At 37.5% G+C, this 22,004-nt stretch overlaps 1 protein-coding gene across 7 annotated transcripts in view; it reads left to right on the plus strand.

The window, feature by feature from the left end:
- Positions 1 to 22,004, plus strand: part of LOC129415025 (serine/threonine-protein kinase WNK2) — a 120,201-nt gene that overhangs the window by 50,469 nt on the left and 47,728 nt on the right. For 5 of the 7 annotated variants that reach the window (XM_055169191.2, XM_055169190.2, XM_055169193.2 and 2 more), the window contains 8 exons: positions 6,594 to 6,686; positions 6,877 to 7,143; positions 12,938 to 13,321; positions 13,633 to 13,685; positions 13,780 to 13,936; positions 14,172 to 14,288; positions 14,857 to 15,027; positions 21,608 to 21,659. In XM_055169191.2, coding sequence (XP_055025166.2) covers positions 6,594 to 6,686; positions 6,877 to 7,143; positions 12,938 to 13,321; positions 13,633 to 13,685; positions 13,780 to 13,936; positions 14,172 to 14,288; positions 14,857 to 15,027; positions 21,608 to 21,659 — 1,294 coding nt within the window. The remainder of the gene's footprint in view (positions 1 to 6,593; positions 6,687 to 6,876; positions 7,144 to 12,937; positions 13,322 to 13,632; positions 13,686 to 13,779; positions 13,937 to 14,171; positions 14,289 to 14,856; positions 15,028 to 21,607; positions 21,660 to 22,004) is intronic. The other 2 variants (XM_055169192.2, XM_055169196.2) reach the window with 2 other exon arrangements.

Below are 22,004 nucleotides of genomic sequence, written 5' to 3' on the forward strand. Positions count from 1 at the left end.
CGATTTTGAAACAGATCTGCGTCTTCCTTATCTCGTTAAAAAACATATTACAGTATATAACCATATTCCGTTTGTTCGAGAAAAAAGTTGGACTAACTGTTCATTACAAGCAGCATTTGCCGTCAGGCAGGTATAGCTAACATAAACAGATTTTTGCTACTGCCTACCTGCTGCAAAATTACATCATTTGCACAAGACAAGTAGAGCTATTTCATCCAATGTAAATTATTACTTACCACTATCTTGTTTTTTCTTTTACTCCTCTTCCTTTCTCTTCTTTCTTTTCTGGCTTCCAGAAGCATAAATCCGCTTCATGACTGCAGAGGTTTTGTATTTTGCCGGCAGCAGAGATCACGTGGTTGGCTGGCTGCCTGTTTTCAGCGACTAGTACTGAGAGGGGGCCCCCTTGAGGGGGATTCCGATAATAACAGTGTCATTGCACTTTACTGCATCGCATTGACTATCAAAGGGACACAGTTTGTCGTTGCATTTATTCTCAACCAGTCGTTGTCTTGGGGCCCCAGAAAATTCCGGGGCCCCAAGCAATTGCTTGGTTTGCTTGCCTTGTCGCGACGGGCCTGATTATAAATGATAACTAAGGAAAATACCCAAATCAGTATCTCAGAAAACTAAATATTGTGAAAAGGTTGAATATTGAAGACACCTGGTGCCACACTGTAATCAGCTTATTAAACCAAAATCACCTGCAAATACCTTTAAATGGTCTCTCAGTATTGTTTTGTAGGCTACACAATCAGCTGTCGCACAAGCGACTCTAGCCCAGAAGAGACGCTGTCTGTTGTTCAAAAGACAATAATGACTTGACTGCTGATGAGTGGTCCAAAGTTATGTTCTCTGATGAAAGTAAAATTTGCATTTCCTTTGGAAATCAGGGTCTCAGAGTCTGGAGGAAGAGAGGAGAGGCACATAGTCCACGTTGCTTGAGGTCCAGTGTAAAGTTTTCACAGTCAGTGATGGTTTGGGGTGCCATGTCATCTGCTGGTGTTGGTCAACTGTGTTTTCTAAGGGTCTAAGGTCAACGCAACCGTATACCATGAAGTTTTAGAGCACTTCATGCTTGCTGCTGACCAACTTTATGGAGATGCAGATTTCATTTTCCAACAGGACTTGGCACCTACACACAGTGCCAAAGCTACCAGTACCTGGTTTAAGGACCGTGGTATACCTGTTCTTAATTGGCCAGTAAACTCGCTTGACCTTAAACCTGTAAAAACTCTATGGGGTATTGTGAAGAGGAAGATGTGATATGCCAGACCCAACAATGCAGACCAGCTGAAGGCCACTATCAGAACAACCTGGGCTCTCATAACACCTGAGCAGTGCCACAGACTGATCGACTCCATGCAACGCCGCATTGCTGCAGTAATTTAGGCAAAAGGAGCACCAACTAAATATTGATTGCTGTACTTTTCATGTTCATACTGTTCAGTTGGCCAATATGTCTACATGGGCTACAACAGCAGAAGACCCCACCGGTAGCACTCATGTCCACTAAAAATAGGAAAAAGAGGCTATAATTTGCACAAGCTCACCAAAATTGGACAGTTGAACACTGGAGAAATGTTGCCTGGTCTAATGAGTCTTGATTTCTGTTGAGACATTCAGATGGTAGAGTCAGAATTTGGCGTAAACAGAATGAGAACATGGATCAATCATGCCTTGTTCCCACTGTGCAGGCTGGTGGTGGTGTAATGGTGTGGGGGATGTTTTCTTGGCACACTTTAGGCCCCTTAGTGCCAATTGGGCATCGTTTAAATGCCATGACCTACCTGAGCATTGTTTCTGACCATGCCCATCCCTTTATAACCACCATGTACTCATCCTCTGATGGCTACTTCCAGCAGGATAATGCACCATGTCACAAAGCTTGAATCATTTTAAATTGGTTTCTTGAACATGACAATGAGTTTATTGTTCTAAAATGGTCCCCACAGTCACCAGATAGAGCATCTTTGGGATGTGGTGGAACAGGAGCTTCGTGCCCTGGATGTGCATCCCACAAATCAACTGCAAGATGCTATTCTATCAATATGGGCCAACATTTCTAAAGAATGTTTTCAGCACCTTGTTGAATCAATGCCACATATAATTAAGGCAGTTCTGAAGGCGAAAGGGGGTCAAACACAGTATTAGTATGGTGTTCCTAATAATCCTTTAGAAGAGTGTATTTAAACATACAATATTAAATTAAAAAACAGACTCTCTGCTTTTAGACTTTTTCATCCACCCTATACCGCATGCAACTCGTCATGACCCGGTTGGGAAAATCCAGCGCATCAAACACAAACGCAAAACTCCGCTGCTACCCCGGATAATAAACTATATCCATTGTTTCCATAAGGCTGGATGTCTTCTCCTTACATCCAAAAACACACTTCTTCTTTCGTGCCATTGTTGACTTTTGAAATTAAACAAAACTGAGTGGCGTGATAAGCTGTTAGCAAGCTCTAGCGTCTCCTGCTGATTGACGGGTGGGCGGGGTTTTCCGGGGGAAGTTTTCCGGTGGAAGCCCACATAAAGAAGTGATACATATCGAAAACCCCTGAAACGTCATTTAGAACTGTAATCGAAAAAAACTTGCCGAAACTTGTACGAACCCTGGCGAAGTGCGTTCGGCACAGAAATACTCTGTAACACGTCCAACTGCTGTTTTGACACTTTGCCTACGTTTAGCATGAGGAAACAACTCTATAAAGGTGTTAATAAGTCAGAATGCCTGAAATACCATTAAACCCCCCCTTTAAAGAAAAGATCCCAGTAAAGGAAGTCATTCAGAAACATCTTAACCCTTAAAAGAGGTCTTAAGGTCCAAAATTATTAAAAGTATCAACAAAGACATTTAAGAGGCTTAAGAGTTTCTTTAGCAGCAGGGAAAGTGAACAAAACGTGACGAGGGAGACAAAAAGTGTTGCACACAACGCATGAAAGTAAGTTAATAACACGCAACACATTAGATGTGCCGGAATCATGTTTGTGACCGATCTTATTAGAGACATGCTAACATCTCTGACACAGCGCAGACATGCCATAGCGCCAGAAATAAAGTACTCACTCAATTTAAGTACAGTAATATGTTCACCAACTGGGAAAAAAATGCAATGGTGCAGCAGAGATGATTTGGGTTTGTTACAGACTTCTATAAGCAAATTGAACACACAAACTTACAGAACCTCGTGTGTCTGTTTATTTCCTGTCAGATACATTAAGTATGACATTAACAGCATGGTACATTCAAAGAAGAAGCTAGAAGCTTACAGGGCCCGTATTCATGAAAAATCTTAGCACAAAGAGTTGCTCCTAGTGACACATTTCTAGGAAAATTCTTAGAAATGTGGACGTTTCCCGTTACAATTAAAGATCCTATTAAAGAAAGAAGAAATTCAGATCTTAACCAGAGACTTAAGAAGGAAAAGCAGGGAGAAATACTTTGTGAAAGTGGAGTCTCCTAAATATATAATTTAAAACAGTATAAAGCTTATCAACACGGAAAGAGGGAGACAAAAAGTGTTGCACACAATTCATGACCGTGCATTTATAAGACGCAACATGTTACATCGTGCAAGAATCATGATTGTTATTAGATCTTATTAGAGACTTGCTAAAATCTCTAACACAGCACAGAAATGCCATAGCGCCAGAAATAAAAGTAACCACTACATTAACTACAGTAACATATTAGGCAGCTGGAATTTTTTTTGTCTGTTACAGACTTCTATAAGCAAAGTGATCACAGAAACTCTTGTTGGTGTTTATTTTCTATCAAGTACGTTAAGTATTCATATTATTTTTATTTATGTAGGGCTTTTCTCAATTGTTTAATTGTTTCAAAGCAGCTTTACATTAATAAAAGCAGGAGAAAACACAGAAAAATCTGTAGCAGAGTACAGCAGCAAAATTTAAACCGTACTAGCGAGCGTAGTAATAACGTTATGTATAGAAGAGAGCTCTAAGTTATATTTCCAGCTGATTCCCTGGGGAATGAAAAAACCCCTAGGAGGAAACCCTAAGTTTATTAGAAGGAAAAAGTCCTTTTATTTTTTAATAAGTATACGAAAATATATATACGAATAGATGGATTAAATGGGGCGGCCAGTGGTCGTTGGTCAGACAGGTTGGGCATCACATTGCAGGAAGGCCAGTAGATCAGATTTGTTAAAGAGAAGTGAAGAGTTTGGTTCCAAAACGCAATAAATCCATTTTGACATATTTTGGTAAAAACGTGTTTTCTATACAAAGAAAGTGACAAGATGAAAACAACTATTTTCTGTTACAAACTTTCACATAGCATCTTTAGGTTATAAAAACATAAAAAATTCAAATCCATAAGTTGATTTTCAAAGATTTATTATAAAAACTGATAATTTTTTCCACAAAATGCAATAAATCCATGACAAGTTTTTATTCAAAATGCTATAAATCTATTGAATCAATAGCCTATATAAATGTGCATTCATCTTTGCCATGTTATATTCATTTAGTTGACTAGTTGTACACACTAATTAAAAAAATAAACATTAATGTCATTAATCAAAACACTTACTTTGTCATATTAAGATCACTGTCATTGCGGTTACTTGACGTCCTCGCTTAACGTCTTTCACAGAGATTAGCTGTAAAATGTTTTTGGTCCTGCTCGATTTTCGTTGACTTTGAGTAAAAGTATGGAAAGTTTTTCATAAGATCCTCTGGGGTCAATGTGTTAGCATGAGAAGCTTGCTGTCGGGAGAACAAGCACCCGTCTCCCGAGTGCCTCTCAGGGAAAATATTAGATGCTGATGGCTTACGTTTCTTTCCCATCACAGAAAACCATCACAGGTTTAGCGATGCAATTAAAGTATTATTTTGTTTTGTTTGTTGATCACGAAGTACAAAGTAGATGAGGAAAACTAGGACTCCGTGGACTCAGCGCGTCCGCCATTGTTTGTTTACATTGCGTGACTGGTGGGCTGTAATATCAGAAATGGATTTATTTCGTTCTGTAAAAAAGGAGCAGTGGCGTTTATCCATTTTGGGGAAAAAGGGAGAAAAGATGACAGAATAACACGGCGGATATTGGATTTTGCGTAAAATTAAGACTTTACTTTTATCTACTGACCTGATATAATACTGATTTTGGCAGTAACTCATTTTTTTCAAAAATGGCGTTTATCACGTTTTGGAACCAAACTCTTCAAGAGTCTTTAGTTCTTAAAGTACTTCAAGTTTTTAGTTTCTGTTTTTTTCTGATTCTCAAAAAAAATTTGGGGAAATCATTCCAGAACTTAGGGGATATATAGCGTGTGTGCGTGAGTACGGTAAAAACAGGAAAAGTATACCTGTAATTTCAAACCGAAGGCTTACAATAGACCCCATACTTAAAAGCAGTTTTTTCTTCTTTCTTGGACAACCAACCAATCACAGTCTTCAAAAGACTTTGTCATTCCTAGCAACGGGTTCAGCCCCGCCTCATCACTAAGAAAAAAGTTTTTTTTCTTGAATTCCTTTCAGATGGGTCCTGAATTGCTCTTAAGCTAAGACTCCTTCATAAAAAATTTTAAGCTAAATTAGGAGCTTTCTGAGAGGACTCTAAAAAGCTTAAAGGAATAGTCCATTTTCTTAAAAGAAAAATCCAGATAATTTACTCACCATCATGTCATCCAAAACGTTGATGTCTTTCTTTGTTCAGTCCAGAAAAAATTATGTTTTTTGAGGAAAGCATTGCAGGATTTTTCTCATTTTAATGGACTTTAATGGACACCAACAATTAATACTTAACTCAACACTAACAGTTTTTTCAACGGAGTTTCAAAGGACTATAAACGATCCCAAACGAGGCATAAGGGCCTTATCCAGCGAAACGATTGTCATTTTTGACAATAAAAATAACAAATATACACTTTTAAAGCACAACTTCTCGTCTAGATCCGGTCGTGATGCGCTAGCGTGACCCGACGCAATACGTCATCACATCAAGAGGTCACAGAGGACGAACGCGAAACTCCGCCCCAGTGTTTACAAGTGTTGAGAAAGAGGACCGTTCCTACATTGTTGTATGTGGAATGATACTAATTAATGTCTTTGTGTAAGTTTATTGTTTACAATTATCCGCAAATGTGCATTTTATATTGTAACACATGACCTCCCTACGTCACTACACATTTACGTTAGGTCGTGCTGGACCGGACCTAGACGAAAAGTTGTGGTTTAAAAGTGCATATTTTTATTTTTATTGTCAAAAATGACAATCGTTTTGCTAGATAAGACCCTTATGCGTTTATAGTCCTTTGAAACTCCGTTGAAAAAAACTGTTAAGCGTTAAGTGTTGGTGTCCATTAAAGTCCATTAAAATTAGAAAAATCCTGCAATGTTTTCCTCAAAAAACATAACTTCTTCTGGACTGAACCAAGAAAGACATCAACATTTTGGTTAGGTGTGCGGTTATCAAAATAATGCATACCCATAGAACATTTTTCAACCAATCAGAATACAGCATTTAACAGACCCGTGGTATAAAATTAACATAACAGAATGGACATTCTCAGAATTCTCTTGCATTTACTTATTTTTCACTTGTGTTTTTTTCTGTTATCTAGAACTGTTTACTGATGGACAGCTGGCAACAAGCAGTACAGTCTTCATGTAGTCTGCCAGCACCCACACAACAGCCGCCAGTTTATCCTTCACAGGTACTGCGACTGCCCTTGTTTTCAGATGCTTGATTTAACATGTAGATTTTGGCCCCAAAAGTCCACTAGATTATAGAGTCATGATTGGCTGGTAACAGTTAATCCCTTAAGACAGTTCATTTAGTTGAAACCCCTCTTTCTAGATGTAATTTTCATCCTATTTTCTTCCTATTTCCTTTCTTCTGTGCAGTCATCTCTCACTCCACTATTACCATCTACCAGCCTGTCAGTCTCAAGCTATCCTGACATCTCGCAATTGCCATGTTCACAGGTTGAGACCTCTCTACTAACACAGTTCCCAGGCTACCCTGTTGCTCAGCAACCCACTGTAAACTGCATGACCCAGCATCCTCACAGTCAGGCCATAGACACATTGCACCAAAGCCTCCACCCTTTCCAAAATCCTGCCTCTATGTCTGTTGGTGCTCCTTCTGCTTCACAAGCTCCACCCCCACAGGTACAGTGTATCACCATGTTTGACTGGGTGTGTCTATTTGTGAATTTGCTTTAACGGTTGTATTGGCACAGTCACATGGGACTTCTTTGTACACATACAAATATGGCAAACCGGAAATGCAAGCGGATGCGAAAACAATTACTGAACAATACAGTGAGGTATTGTGACATAAAGAGAGGTCACGTATTTCAGTAGCTATGAATTTGACCTGTCAGGTTCTAAGACTTTTCTGTGTTAGGTTAGGTTACTGTTATTTTACTTGTATAGGTAAATTTGTTTTACAGTGCAATGACATTCTATGGCATCCAGTACAAAAACACACAACACAGAACACTCCACAACACACGGGGACAAATACATGAATTCTCATACTAAGTAAAGTGCTCTCAAGACAATACATATGGACTTTATAAAAGAACCTAAAAACCAACTTAAAAATCAATAAAAAACTACTAAAAAACAAAAAATAAAATCATAAAAACACTAATACAACATTTCTGAAAACCATCTCTACAGTTTGTTCATCATATTAACTGCATTTGATACAAAGCTGCTCTTATATAATTTCGTTCTACACCTTGGGATTTTATACCTCCTCGCAGAAGGCAATAACTGAAACTTAAGGTGCGTTCCATTCGACCGGGTCCCTACGGAGTGTTCACTGCTCCCTACTCCCTGAGCACGGTATATCAGTTGAAGTGGACTTCACGGACAATAACCGCTCATTTGGAACGACCTGCAAACGTCATCAAAGAAAGTCAACGACGGGGTCGAGCAGATTGATATAACATAAACATATATAGGACTACATTCATATTTTAATTTTTATTTACTATCACATTTAAAATATGTACACTATACAATAAAAAAACATTGAGTACTACGTAATGAAAAACGTATGTTTATTATACACTTTCATTGACTATTGCTGCTATTACTTGACTATTAACAGGATTGAAGCCCTGCTGTAACTGTCATGCAAATATATGAAAGTAAACTTTTATTTTGTTAACTATGTGTATTTATGTGTTTTTAAACGATTGTCATATAATTGCATAGCAGTCTGACTGCTCTGACTGGTGATCACGTGATGCGCGCAATGACAGTTGAGTGATTCGCTCTCCACTTCCTGTGAAGTGATGTATCGATGTTCCCTGATTCCCAATGCCGTGCGCAGTGCCCTTCAAACTGAACATGTTCGCTCCCTTCGGATTGGAATCTCACTTAAGATGGGGGAATACCCTGTGAAGTCCACTTCACAGTCCACTTACGGTCGAATGGAACGCACCTTCAGTGTGCAGGGAGTGAAAGTCATCATCAAAGATCAACCCAGTCTCACCCCATGTCGTCAATATTTGACGACACTTGACCATTCGTCAATATGTGACGCGGAGGGTATAGGGTCATTTTTTGACGAACTGGGGACTTCAATACTATTACGTCCGTTGCATTCTCTTCTCCTATTTTCTTGCCATTTTCGCGTCGGTTTAGGGTTAGATCTACATAATGACATCCCTACCCAAACCTAACTCTAACCCCAACGCCAGGTGACAACTGTTTCTAACCCCAACGCCAGGTGACAACTGTTTAATTTCGCGTACACTGTTTATTTTCGCGTACACTGTTTAATTTTGCGTAATATAACCCTAAACCGACGCGAAAATGGTAAGAAAATAGGAGAAGAGAATGCATGGACGTAATAGTATTGAAGTCCCCAGTTCGTCAAAAAATGACGCGAAAGGTAGCCTATACCCTCCGCGTCACATATTGACGAATGGTCAAGTGTCATCAAATATTGACGCCATGGGGTGAGACTGTGTTACAAAGATTGAGATGGCCATCCTTTGTAACTGTTTGGTGTACAGGGATGCCACTCCTAGTTTAGACTCCCCATCAAATGACCAGGGGTGCGTTTCTTGAAAGCAACTATGGTCGCAAGTTCTGTCATTACCAATAGGGTTCAATGGTAACAATGACAATAGTTAGCTAACGGTGCTTTTGGGAAACAGGCAATACAAAGTTCCGTTTTTCATCAAAAATAGTTCCAAAGTATTTGTATAATTGAACATACTCCAATGCTTGACCTTTAATTGAGGTAGGCTCACTTTGATGAGTACTTTTTCTAAAATCAATGAGCATGTCTTTAGACTTTGATATATAAAGCTGTAAATAAGATTCACTACACCAGTTGACAAAATCCTCAATAAGTGAGCCATGTGAGGTCTACTCCTTAAGTAAACTCACAATAACTTCGTCATCCCCATACTTTATGATAATTCTGTTATCATACATGCTTTGACATATATTTGTGTGTACAATAAATAAAAGTGGAGACATCACACATCCCTGAGGAGACCCCAGAGGAACTCCTCTGTTCAGATAAGACACCATTAACTCAGTGTTCTGTTAGTTAAGAAATCTAAAATCCAACCCATCATATTATTGCTTAGCTCAAACTGATCTAAGAGCCTCCTGATTAAAATGTGTCGTTGAATTGTATTAGTTTTATGAATATCTGATTAATATGTTTTATAAAATACTTTGTCATTTGTAAGGAACAAAGTATACACTATACAGCAGGGGTGTCAAACTCAATTTCATCCCGGGCCACATCAGCATTACGGTTAATCTCAAAGGGCCGGTTGTATTTGAAGGACTGTATGAATGTTTCAACTCTTTTATTACTGTACATTGCATAATTTTCTCTGCATTTGATTACTATTGGTTTTGTTAATAACTCAATTAATACCTAGCTTTGAAAGTAGAAGCCCAGGCAAATAATGACAAAGTGTACAGAGTACAACTATTCTACAGATTATTTTTAAAATAATTGTGGTGACAAAAACACATGTTGTATGTGAGTACAGTACACTCAATGTTATCCTTCATTATGCAGGTCAGAAAATGAGAGGCATTTTAGATACTAATAAAGAGTTGTACAATCTCCACCACAATAGACACATCTACTCTCGCTTGTCATTTCTTGCCCTCTTTACAAAAAAGCTGTGATTTTTTTACCTGGCTTTGAGTGTCTGATTGACTGACGTCTCATGAGTTCAGCGTTGTATGCTACAGATCAATAGTTTCAATCGTTTATTAAAAGTAATTGGTCAGATGAGTCATTAGTTCGCGTATTTAGGGGGAATAGACGCGTTGTAAACTAATCCCAGCTGGACATCGCGAAACATTTCTGTACACGAGACAGAAAACATTTTTTCGCTGGACCCGCGTGCGCGAGAGAGGGAGAGAAAGAACGAGCAGATACTGTCCGTTTCCATATGCGGAGGTCGCATAAACAGCGTCATCAAGCCTGGTTTATTTAAGTTAACTGACCATCACATTCGCAAGTCATACGCATATTACAACTATTTACTATAAACAAAGATATTTAACTTTATAATTGTTAATATTCTGAAACAAGACAGTCTTGATGACGTATGCAGCCTGGAAATGCGACCTACGGAAGCTGCAGCGTTCGCATTCAGAAAGGCCCACTCTAGTAGTGCGCGCGTGCGGGGCACAGCTCGTTCTTTCTCATGCAATCATCAACATTATCACTATTATTACATTACAAAAATACTTTGGCGGGACAAAAATTTGTTTTGGTGGCTGCTAAAAAAATCAATATAGGAAATAACCTGCAAAAAATAAAACTTATAATAACAATAAAATAATCTGTAAACTCTCGCGGGTCACATAATTAACATAATTTGTAAACTCTGGCTGGCCAGATGAAATGAGGGGGCGGGCCGGATTTGGCCCGCGGGCCTTGAGTTTGACACCCCTGCTATACAGGATCTCCCACGTTATTGAGTTATTATAGTTAATAGTAATAAGATAAGCCTATGTATCAGACACTAGCTGGGTTTCCATCGAAACATGAAGCAAATATTTTCAAAATTCACAAAAAACAGAAAAACAAACAAATGCGAATTAGGTGCGTCCCATCAAGTTGTTAGAGCAAATGATGTCACACTTAGAAAATGGAGACAGGATTGCATTTAGTTACTATTGGGCAAGTTATAAATTTACTAGCAGTGAAGCTTTGTAATTGTCAAACTGAATGCTGTTCACAGAAAAAGAAATAGAACATTTTTGATGCAGGGGCACTAGCAGCAAGTGCATTACGACGACATCGAGCCCCATATATGATAAAGACAATGTCAGTGGAAACAGCTAGACGCTTAGTCTCCTGGGTTTGTTCACTACGTTAGATTTTTAATTTTTTTGGCAAATGTGTTATCATCTGCATTCGCATCATTATTCGCATTTACTCTTTATCGTATACGTCAAAAACCAAGCGAGCTTAAAAACTTATTAGGGGTTTTATTGGAAATGCGGCATTTCCATCATGTGTTTCGTATGCGATACTTCATAATTTGCATAAAAACAGGGTGATGGAAACCCAGTTAATGAGAATATACTGTAATAATAACACAGCCTATCATCATATGAGAACAGGGCAGCATTAATGTTGCATTTTAACATGTCCAATGGATGTTTTTCTTGACATATAAGACATGAAACCCCTTTTACAACACCGCTCGGCTCATCTGACGAGTGTACGTTCTTGATTCCATGTCTGCACACTCCTGAACAGCTGAACAGCAACCCCTGTTCACACTTTTCGATAGGTCACAGATTTCTGCACAACACCAGCATGTTTTAAAGTTCAAGTTTGGTAAACTTTGACTTGCAAATTTGTATCACGTGAAGACGTGACCAAAAGATGATTGATACGTCACAGCTGGACTTTTTAGGTGTGAAGAAGAACTTAAAATAAAAGCACAATTGCATTTTGTACAATAATAAGAAAAGCAACAATAACAGTGCAGGCATGTCGAAATCCATAATGTGTGAATAAAAACACTTAGCACATGATATATACGCATAGACCTGCACAGAAATTTAGCTGAAAGTCTAGTCTGACCGTGGCATAAGTCTGCCTATTGTGTACTGAGGAGAGCTCAATTTCCTTGGCAAATTAAGGCCTGTAGCAGTAAATGCAACTCATAAAATAAGATTTCATTATGCAGTCTGTGCAGGAGGATTACTTAAACTAATGGAAGTGAAAAACTGATCTATATGTACCATCATTAGCCATTTTAATATTAATTGGTGCGTGTTAATTGTGCATGTTTATGCCTCTTTTACCTATTACATAAATGCCCACTGCTACACTTCAAAAAATGTCTTTCTCACTTAGTATTTTTGTCTTGTTTTCAGTAGAAATATCAAAAAATTCTTAAATTAAGATGCTTTTTCTTGATGAGCAAAATGACCTAAGAATATAATACTAGTTTTAAGACAAATAATGTACAATTTAAGTGAAATTGTACTTAAAACAAGCTAATTTATCTGCCAATGGGGTGAGAAAAAAAATTGTGAAATAAGATTTATTTTTTTCTTAAACACTTAATTTTGTATAATTTTTTGTCTAAAAACTAGTATTATTTTCTTAGGTCATTTTGCTCATCAAGAAAATACATCTTGATTTAAGAAATTTTAGATATTTCTACTGAAAACAAGACAAAAATACTAAGTAAGAAAGTCATTTTTTGCAGTGATGGTTGCTATGGTGTACTCTGAAAACAATATGTGTCACTAATTTTGTTAAAAACATATAAATGCTCAGTACATTTCGAACTATCTGTAACCGGACAAACCAATTTGGCAAACATTACTATTAAACGTAAAAATGTATTACACTTTCTTATTCTTGTCATTTTTATTACATTTTAAATATTATGAAACATTGTATCTGTATCTTTTGATGTTGAGATTTTTTTTTTAGGGGACCTCGTCCGTCAAGCACCAGACTGTTTATGTTGACCGAAATATTTCAAATGGCTCGGATCATGGTGATGCATCTCATATGATACCACACTTTACTTCAGCTGCCCTCCAAAACTCTGCTGCACCTCAGCAGCCCACAAAACTGCATTTCCAGCCCATTAGACCCATCGTAGACAGATTCTGTCCAGCAGAACCTCTGGACCTGAACCAGGTTCTTCAGCATGCAAGCCTCGTGCCTGTGCCTGTACTTAATGTACAATATTCTGGTGCCAGTGCTGGTGCCATCCTGAGTCAGCAAAACCAGCCGAGCAGCAGTATTACTCAACCCCTACAACAACATGACACCAGTGAAATAGAAATGGCTTCTGAAATGTCCGCTGAGGTAAAGCATGTCTATCATATAACTCCCTGCAGTACCTGAAGAAAAGTGAATGAATAAAGGAATGAAATTTGATTGAAGACATGTGATCCGATTTTTTGTATGCTATGCATTATTCATTTACTGTATAGTACAGGTAGCCTTTTTTTAAATACAGGTTGTTTAAAAGGTTTTGGAACAGAGCCATAGTGTTAACTTGAAAACACAATCAGGAGTTTGTGTCAGTCATTGTTTAAATGTTGTGGTGATTCAGTTTTCTTGCACATTTTATATTGTAGTTAACTGAACATTAGTTTTCTTTGCTGTCCTGTTAGGAATTTGCTCCTCCTGATAAACAAGCACAACCTTCTGGGTCAACTTATGACAGGTCTGATTCTCTGTTCCTAGATCTTACATATCCTCCTTTGGAGCAACATGCTTAATTCATATAAAAGCTCAGTGATTGTGTCTCTGATCCCCAGAGTGAACTCAGATGCCACATCCGGTAAAGAGATGAGTGATGGGAATGAAGGCTCAAACAGAGCTCGAAGTGAATCACGTGTCCGAAAACACCATAGAAAATCCTCAAACACCCGTTGCCGCCAAGACAAGAACAAACCTAAACTCACCATGATTAAAGTAAGTCTAGACTAGACATCTGTATATTAATTGTCTTTAAAAGCTTGGGTTTCTAAGACCAATTATATATTTTCTCTAATTTAGTGCATATATCTGTTCACTTGTCAGAGAAATCCATTCCACTTGAGGAATGCCCTAATAAATTGAACCCTGTTCCATTGTCTGATCTCAAGAATATTCTTTAAAATAGTTTTAGGTCACATGATGTGTTGACATGCTCTAAGCTCTGTTGTAGGTGTTTGACACAGGAGACAAGATGGTGGAGTGCCAACTGGAGACTCATAACCATAAGATGGTGACGTTTAAGTTCGACCTGGATGGAGATGCTCCAGAAGAAATCGCAACCTATATGGTGAGATCACCATTACTCCACCTATGTACAACCCTTTCACCTTTTCTGTATGTAGTAATCTACCAGACCGTTTTTCCCCAGACGTGAGGTTTTCATACTCCAAACTAACCAGAGTTGCTTTTCAAATTTAAGAATGTAGAATTTGCAGGGGTAGAATTTGTATAGGTTGTGTGCCTTTCTGGGTACACCCCATTGACCGTGGACCTGGATGGTCACATTTGGTGGAGCTCAGGAATTACTAGAGAACTACAGAGACGTTAAAGAAATCTGTCTTTGTTATAGCCAATCCAGACATCTTGTTTTTGATGATAAGATGATGTTGTTAAGCACAAGGAATGTTTTCTCCACCTTTTAAACAGATGAACAAGCTTTGTTTTGGTTTCCTAATCATAGTTAGTTGAATTTTATTATTTGCTTTTAGCATTGTTTTACAATGCATTTTTGGGTCACACCTCAATAGGTGTTATTTATGTAGTTTCTTGATTGTTGGTATATTTGATATACAGATTACATGTCTAATTTGGCACTTAATCAAGAGTAATGTGATTTTTGTATTTGATTTCTGTAGGTTGAGAATGAGTTTATTCTGTTGGTAGAGAGGGAGATGTTCATTGAGCAGCTGAAGGACATCATGGATAAAGCAGAAGACATTTTGAGTGAGGATCCAAAGGGAGAGAAGGGCTCCGTCCAGACGTCACCCCTCCATCATACACATGTCACAAGAGAATCTGACCACCAGGTGAGCTTCTGCAGGAGCACTGACTCCAGATCAGGGGATCTCTTTAGAGAGCTGCAGGCATGACAAATTTTAAAAAGGCTAAAACCCAGAAACGAATTAACATTTTAGCACTTCCAGTTCTCTCGTACCAAAGTCAATGAGTTTTTAACTGGAGTTTTGGTGATACATCTTAAAAAGCATAACTGCACATTCTATTTTCTATTCATTCTATACACATTTTAATGATCTAAGCGCATTGCAATACACCAATGAGAGTCTCATCTCTCTTCCTCTTTAAAAGCCAGTTGCGCTGGTGCCATGCCGATTGCCTATTTAGATGGTGGAATTTGTAAACTGAAAAACTAAACCAATTTAAGATTGATGTAAAAAATTGCGTTGTTTTCATTTGTATTGAACTTTTTATTTTTTTATTAAAGCCATTTTCTTTTAGACACGGGAGTAAAAAATAGCAGGAGTATAAAGAAATGTTTTTAAATGTTTAAAAAAAAACATTGCTTTAAAAAGGTTCTCATCATATCCGAAGTTACAAAGTCATCATATACGATAAATCTGTGTCATCTGGGGTAGCATTACCAGGCTACATGTGAAGCAGCTCTTTACGCCTTCTAACGTCTTGTAATCAGTCCTCATTTATGTCCAAGAGACTCAATAATAATCTTTTACATTTCAATCCTTTAATTTTTTATATTTAAAACCATTTGTGTGCTACCGCACATCTATGTATGTGATAAGCAAATCACGTTGTTGTCCCGTTTATAGACGCATATTAGTAATGCGCTTATTAAATAACAAAAAACAATATTGCGCCATTGACTTTTGACCAGGTTTTAGTTGGTCAATGGTGTAATCTATTTTAGTGGCCTCAAGATAGCAACGCGCCAACAATGCGCCTGAACACACCTCGTTTTCAGACCAGAAAGCCCATCAGAGGCAGACACTACTTAAGTATTTTTACTTTCTACATAAAAGTAAATTTTCAAATATTCATATTTTTTCAGTGTTTTTCTTCGGAACACATACATTCCAAAGCATATTATCATAATTTTTACTTCACTACATTTCATAATTTCAAGTTTTTGGTTTATATTTAATATTTAAGTACATTAAACATCTAATCATATTTTTTTTACTTTTATTTAAGTAAAAAGTACTTTTGTATTTTTACTCAAGAAAAGTAAAAGTACACAATTTTTATGTAATTGGGTATTTACAGTATTTACAGTAAAGTAAAAATTTTCCCAAGACAAACACTCTGCTAAAGCACCGATCCTTGGAAAATGTAACTAAAATACATACTCAATTAGTGTCCACCTCTGACGTCCATGGGCACAAAATTGGCATATTGGTGTAAACACTGCAGCGGTAGTGTTGCATACATCAATTTTTTTCAATTCAATTCATCATGCGTGACCTTTCAACGTGATTATGTAATATGTAAGGTAACAGTGGTGCATCACAAGGCTAGTGCAAGATGAGAAGTGGTGGTTAAAAAGTACTTTTCTTTTGCAAAAATGACAATTGTTTTGCTAGATAAGACCCTTATGCCTTGGTTGGGATCATTTAGTGACCTTTGAAACTGCATTGAAACTGCAATTTTAAACTGCATTGAAATTGCAACCGTTAAGGTTCACTAAAGTCCACTATATGGAGAAAAATCCTGGAATGTTTTCCCCAAAAAACATAATATTGACGAAAGACAGTGATAAACATCTTGGATGACATTAAGTTATCATAATTATTTTTTTATGAAAATTGATTATTCCTTTAAATAAGATTTTGGGTTAACACAACACATTGGTCGACCGCATACATCATCGAGGTTCTCACATTTTCATTAAAAACATATACAATCATTGAGTAGGGGAGACCGGGGCTGGTTGTCTCACGGGTTGGTTGTCACACTGCTTATTCCAGACATACTACATGGCACTGTGGTACAATTTTGATATAAATTTGTTAGCCTTTAATAGCTTACTCATTTGCACTTGAAATTTTGCCGAGCAGACACAAAACATTGAGGTTAGGAGAAATTTTTTTATTTTTATGGGTCAGAGTAAATTTTCATTTTGGTGTTGTTTTTGTGTTGAGATCTTGTAGGATATTAGTCATTCAAAAACAAAACACTCATTAAAAAGCTAAAAGTAGTAGCTTTATTTTGAGTCATCTTTTAGCGATCAAGTTACAGCCGTGTGGCAGCTAGCTTAGCATGTTTGTCAAGAAGTCAGTTGGGGATGGTTGTCACATAGCTTGCGGGGTTGGTTGTCACATAAGAATATTGGACATGTAGACCTTTTAAGACTGTTTGTCTGTTTTTGTTTGGTGTTAAAATAAAATAAAGCATTAAATAAAGAGGTTTTAACACAAAAAAAAATTCATTTTATTTCTCAACACAGTAGACAATAGGCTTTATGCCCAGCTGCACTACTTCCTGAACTTCAGCCAGCTTCTTGTTTCCTGTCTGCCATTATTGGAAAGCTGATTAATCCAGGTGTGCCTGACCTCAGTAGTCACAACAACAATAATCAGACATACCTGGATTAATCAGTTTGTCCAATAATGCCAGACAGGAAACAAGGAGCTGGCGGAAGTTCATAGTGCAGCTGGGCATAAAGCCTATTCGAGTAACTGATCACCCACTTTAATCCCATTGTTTAAACATAAGGGGCATTAATAACAACTATCATAGGGGTGGATTCATATTAAAACTTATTTGCAGTTTCTATCTTAAAAAACTTAAAAGTTACACATTATCTTTTCAGATCCCAATTTATCACTGAAATCCTATTGAATCCTATAGGGACAACCAACCCCATACCCTGTGACAACCAACCCCGTGTCACATTGTGTCAGAGTGTCTTTGATGGTTAATTACTTCCTGTTACAATACATTCGAAAAATAAAAAGTATACACATTTAAAGCCAAGACCCCAAAGTTTCATTTCATGTAGGAATTACTGCTGAAAGATTTTTTGAAGATGAGCAATTCATGCATGAGTAAAAATCGTGACAACCAACCCCAGTCTCCCCTAGTTTTATTCTTACCTTGAAATGAAACCCTGGCCAGGTAGTGTCCCGGAGAAATGGCACATATGGTCACCCTAACAAAACATCTAAATATCATAATCTTTTGTTTATCACAGAGCTTATTTTTGAGATAATCCAAAAGCTTTTACCCTATGGTAAAATCCCATAGATTTTTTGCTGAGGGAACCCATTTGAACTTCCATGTTGGCCTACAGAAATATGCCGTGCATGCAGCTCTATAAATATAATAAATTATTCTTTATTAACAGACTCGAAGTCCAAATATAAAAACACATACAACATACAGTGCCCCCCACAATTATTGGCACCCCTGTTTAATATGTGGTCGTGGACTTCTAAAAATTCTCCTTTTTATTTAAACAACACAGAACCCAAATGCAAAAAAAGACAAAAATCCAACCCTTGATTCAAGTTGACCACCCTGGTGGTAAAGAATTCACACGTCTAGAAAAAAAAACTTGAAATCATGCGTTCCAAACTTATTGGCACCCTGATATTAATACTTTGTACAACTCCCTTTTGCCAACACGACAGCACTTAATCTCCTCCTATAACATTTCACAAGATTGGAGAACACAGAGAGAGGGATCTTTGACCATTCTTCTTTGCACAATCTTTCTAGATCATCCAGTGTCCTGGGTCCTCTCTTCTTTAGCTCGCCCCACAGGTTTTCGATTGGGTTGAGGTCTGGGGACTGAGATGGCCATGGGAGGACCTTGAGTTTGTGACTGCTGAACCATTTTTGTGTAGATTTTGCCACATATTTTGGATCATTATCCTGCTGAAAGCCCCATTGACAACCCACCTTCAGCTTTCTGGCAGAAGCCCTCGGGTTTTTATTTAAAATGTACTGGTAATTCAAAGCGTTCATAATGCCATGCACCCTAACAAGGTTCTGAGGGCCTTTGGAAGAGAAACAGGATCACAGATCCTCCACCATACTTCACAGTGGGCATGAGGTGCTTTTCGGCATACTCATCTTTTGTTTTACGCCAGACCCACTTAGAGTGTTTGTTGCCAAAAAGCTCAATCTTAGTTTCATCTGACCAAAGCACATGATCCCAGTTGAAGTTCCAGTACCGCTTAGCAAACTCCAGATGTTCACGTTTGTGAGAAAAGGCTTTTTCCGTGCATGCCTCCCAAACAGCTTGTTGGCATGTATAGAGGTTCTGATAATTGTTATGGAGACTTTGTAACCCCAAGATGCCACTCTTTGATGCAATTCTGTGACAGTAAGCTTAGGACAATTTTTTACTTCTCTGACCATACTCCTCACTGTGCGTTGTGGCAAGATAAACTTGGGACCTCTTCCAGCCTTGTTTGTCACTGTTCCAGTTGTTTTAAACTTCTTAATGATTCCTCTGATTGTAAATACGGGCAAGTTAAGGCGAGTGGCTATTTTCTTGTAGCCATTGCCTGACTTATGAAGGTCGACACGCATCTGCCTTACTTGAATGGTGTGTTTTATTGTCTTTGCCATGATGACAAATGGGTAAGAGAATTAGACCTCTTTGTCACGTCATATTTATACTCCAGGGAAACAGGAAGTCATGAATTACTAATTAAAACTTCCTAGATGCCCTGACCAACTTTAGCAACTACAGAAAAATATATTTCAAACTTCTTAAAATTCTTTCTCATAGGAATTGTTAGGGGTGCCAATAATTGTGGAACAGGTGATTTTATAATATTTTTTTTCCCCTAATTCGTGGACTTTTTAAAAATTCTTATTGTCTTGTGCTACAGGGTATATTTTTCAAAAATTTCCTGTTAGAGATTATGCTTCTGCAAAAAAAGAAATAATTAATTGAATCGCTTTTAACACATCTTAAACAGGGGTGCCAATAATTGTGGAGGGCACTGTACAAGCGTCCATAGTATATAAAAAAGCATACACAACATATAAAAATCCATAACACACAATATACAAACATCCACAAACAACCACAACAAACATAACATAAATAGCACATTAAAAAAACATACAAATGTTGATTCCAATATTTCCAGAGACTCGAAGAGTATCTTGTCACACTCATGTTAGGGTCCGTCAAAGACCTTATAATGACATTCCTAGACTCAGTAAGCCTGCACATAAATTTAAGTATAAGTTTTCTAAGCAAAGCTTGGAAAGTGGGAACATTACAATTCACAAACATCTTGCTTGCACTTTCCCACCTTGGGTACTTCAACAAAATTCTAAGAGCATCATTATATGCCACCTTTATTTTATTCACCTTTCCTTTACTATGGCGACACCATAGATGTGCTGTGTAAAGTGGAGTACAGTAAGCTCTAAAAAGAGCTATTTTAACGTCATCAGTGCACATATGAAATTTCCGTGCCACCATATTTGCCTGAGCATATAATTTATAGCACTGACGCTGAATATCATCATCGTCACTTAGGTCATCCCTAATAATGTGCCCCAAGTATTTTACTTTAGTAACGATATCCAGTTCTTTCTCAGACAAATAAAAGGAGGGAACCTTTAGCTGCTAGTCCTCCTTAGTTCGTATTATCATGATGACACTCTTTTTAGAATTAAATGTGATATGCATGTCATATTGCATACCATATTTTTCACACACTCTAAGCAATTGTTGTAACCCAGCACTATAAGGTGACATAACAATTAGGTCATCTGCATACATTAGGTGATTAATGAGCTGATTCCCCACCATACATCTAGTCTTACACTCCTCTAACTCTCTGGATAAGTCATCAATATACAAGTTAAAAAGAATAGGTGACATTATTCCACCTTGCCTGACCCCATTAGTTACAGGGAACGGGGTTGATGTTGCTTTCCCCCATCTAACCTGCATGGTTTGATTTGAATACCAATAGTGCAAAATTCATATTAAATATGGAGGCACCCCTCGCTCTTGCAATTTAGTAAACAATTTACCATGATTAATACGGTCAAAGGCTTTGGACGCATCCAAAAAACACATAAACATTGATGTATTGTGCCCCTTAAATTTAGAGACAAGTTCTTTTAAAGCATAAACACACAAATCAGTGCCATGTTTGTTTTTAAATCCAAATTGGTTGTCAGTTGTTCCAGTATATTCCTGTAGCCTATCAAGCAATATTCATTCTATAACCAGCTTCATCGGACGTATGTTTGTTGTTGAGGTTACGCGTCTTTGTTTTATGGTCAGATGGCTAAATTGAACTCTCGAACAAATACCTTGTCGAAAATACCTTGTTTATTTAGCTTGTTATCAGAAAGAAACTACTCTAAAAGGACCGGAAGTTCCACGAAAGATGTTTTTTTATGTTGTTACTGCTGAAACTGTCTATAGCACAGCATACAATTTTTTATGCATTTTTCATTAAGTTTTTCTTTGGTCAAAATTCGTATTTTGCTAATTATATGGCTTTTTCTACAACAACGCAAGAGATCGCTCTTAAAAACATTATTATTCAACTGAAATAAGCAGCCCTTTCAGTTGTTTATATGTCACTGCATCTGATCCAGGATTATATCATATAATCACTTCTGTGTTGTTCTTTGTTCACTTTGCAGAGAGTAAAGTCTGAGGAAAAACTGTCCAACCTGTTGGTGTATAAACAGAATGGTAAGAGACTGTTGCTGTGTTCGTTCATAAAATACCTCGTCTAGGCTCAAATCCAGTGTCGTACATCTAAAGAATGTGGCCATTTTAATGATAAAAATATCATAGAATATAAATAAAAATTGATGATTTTTACACGTTTTTATGTTCATTTCAGCATCATTCAGTTTCATTTTATTTAAGCAGGGACAATGCACAAAATTAACATTAACCTTGTATAAAAACAAGGAAAGATGTGCCCAGGTTGTAGCACAAGTGCTATTTTCCGCCTGTAGTCCCTTGACAGGTCAACAACACAGTAATATAAAATTCCATACAAATAAAATACAAGAACATTTAAATTTAAAA

Source organism: Misgurnus anguillicaudatus, chromosome 5 (genome assembly GCF_027580225.2).
Source record: "Misgurnus anguillicaudatus chromosome 5, ASM2758022v2, whole genome shotgun sequence".
Classification (NCBI taxonomy): domain Eukaryota; kingdom Metazoa; phylum Chordata; class Actinopteri; order Cypriniformes; family Cobitidae; genus Misgurnus; species Misgurnus anguillicaudatus.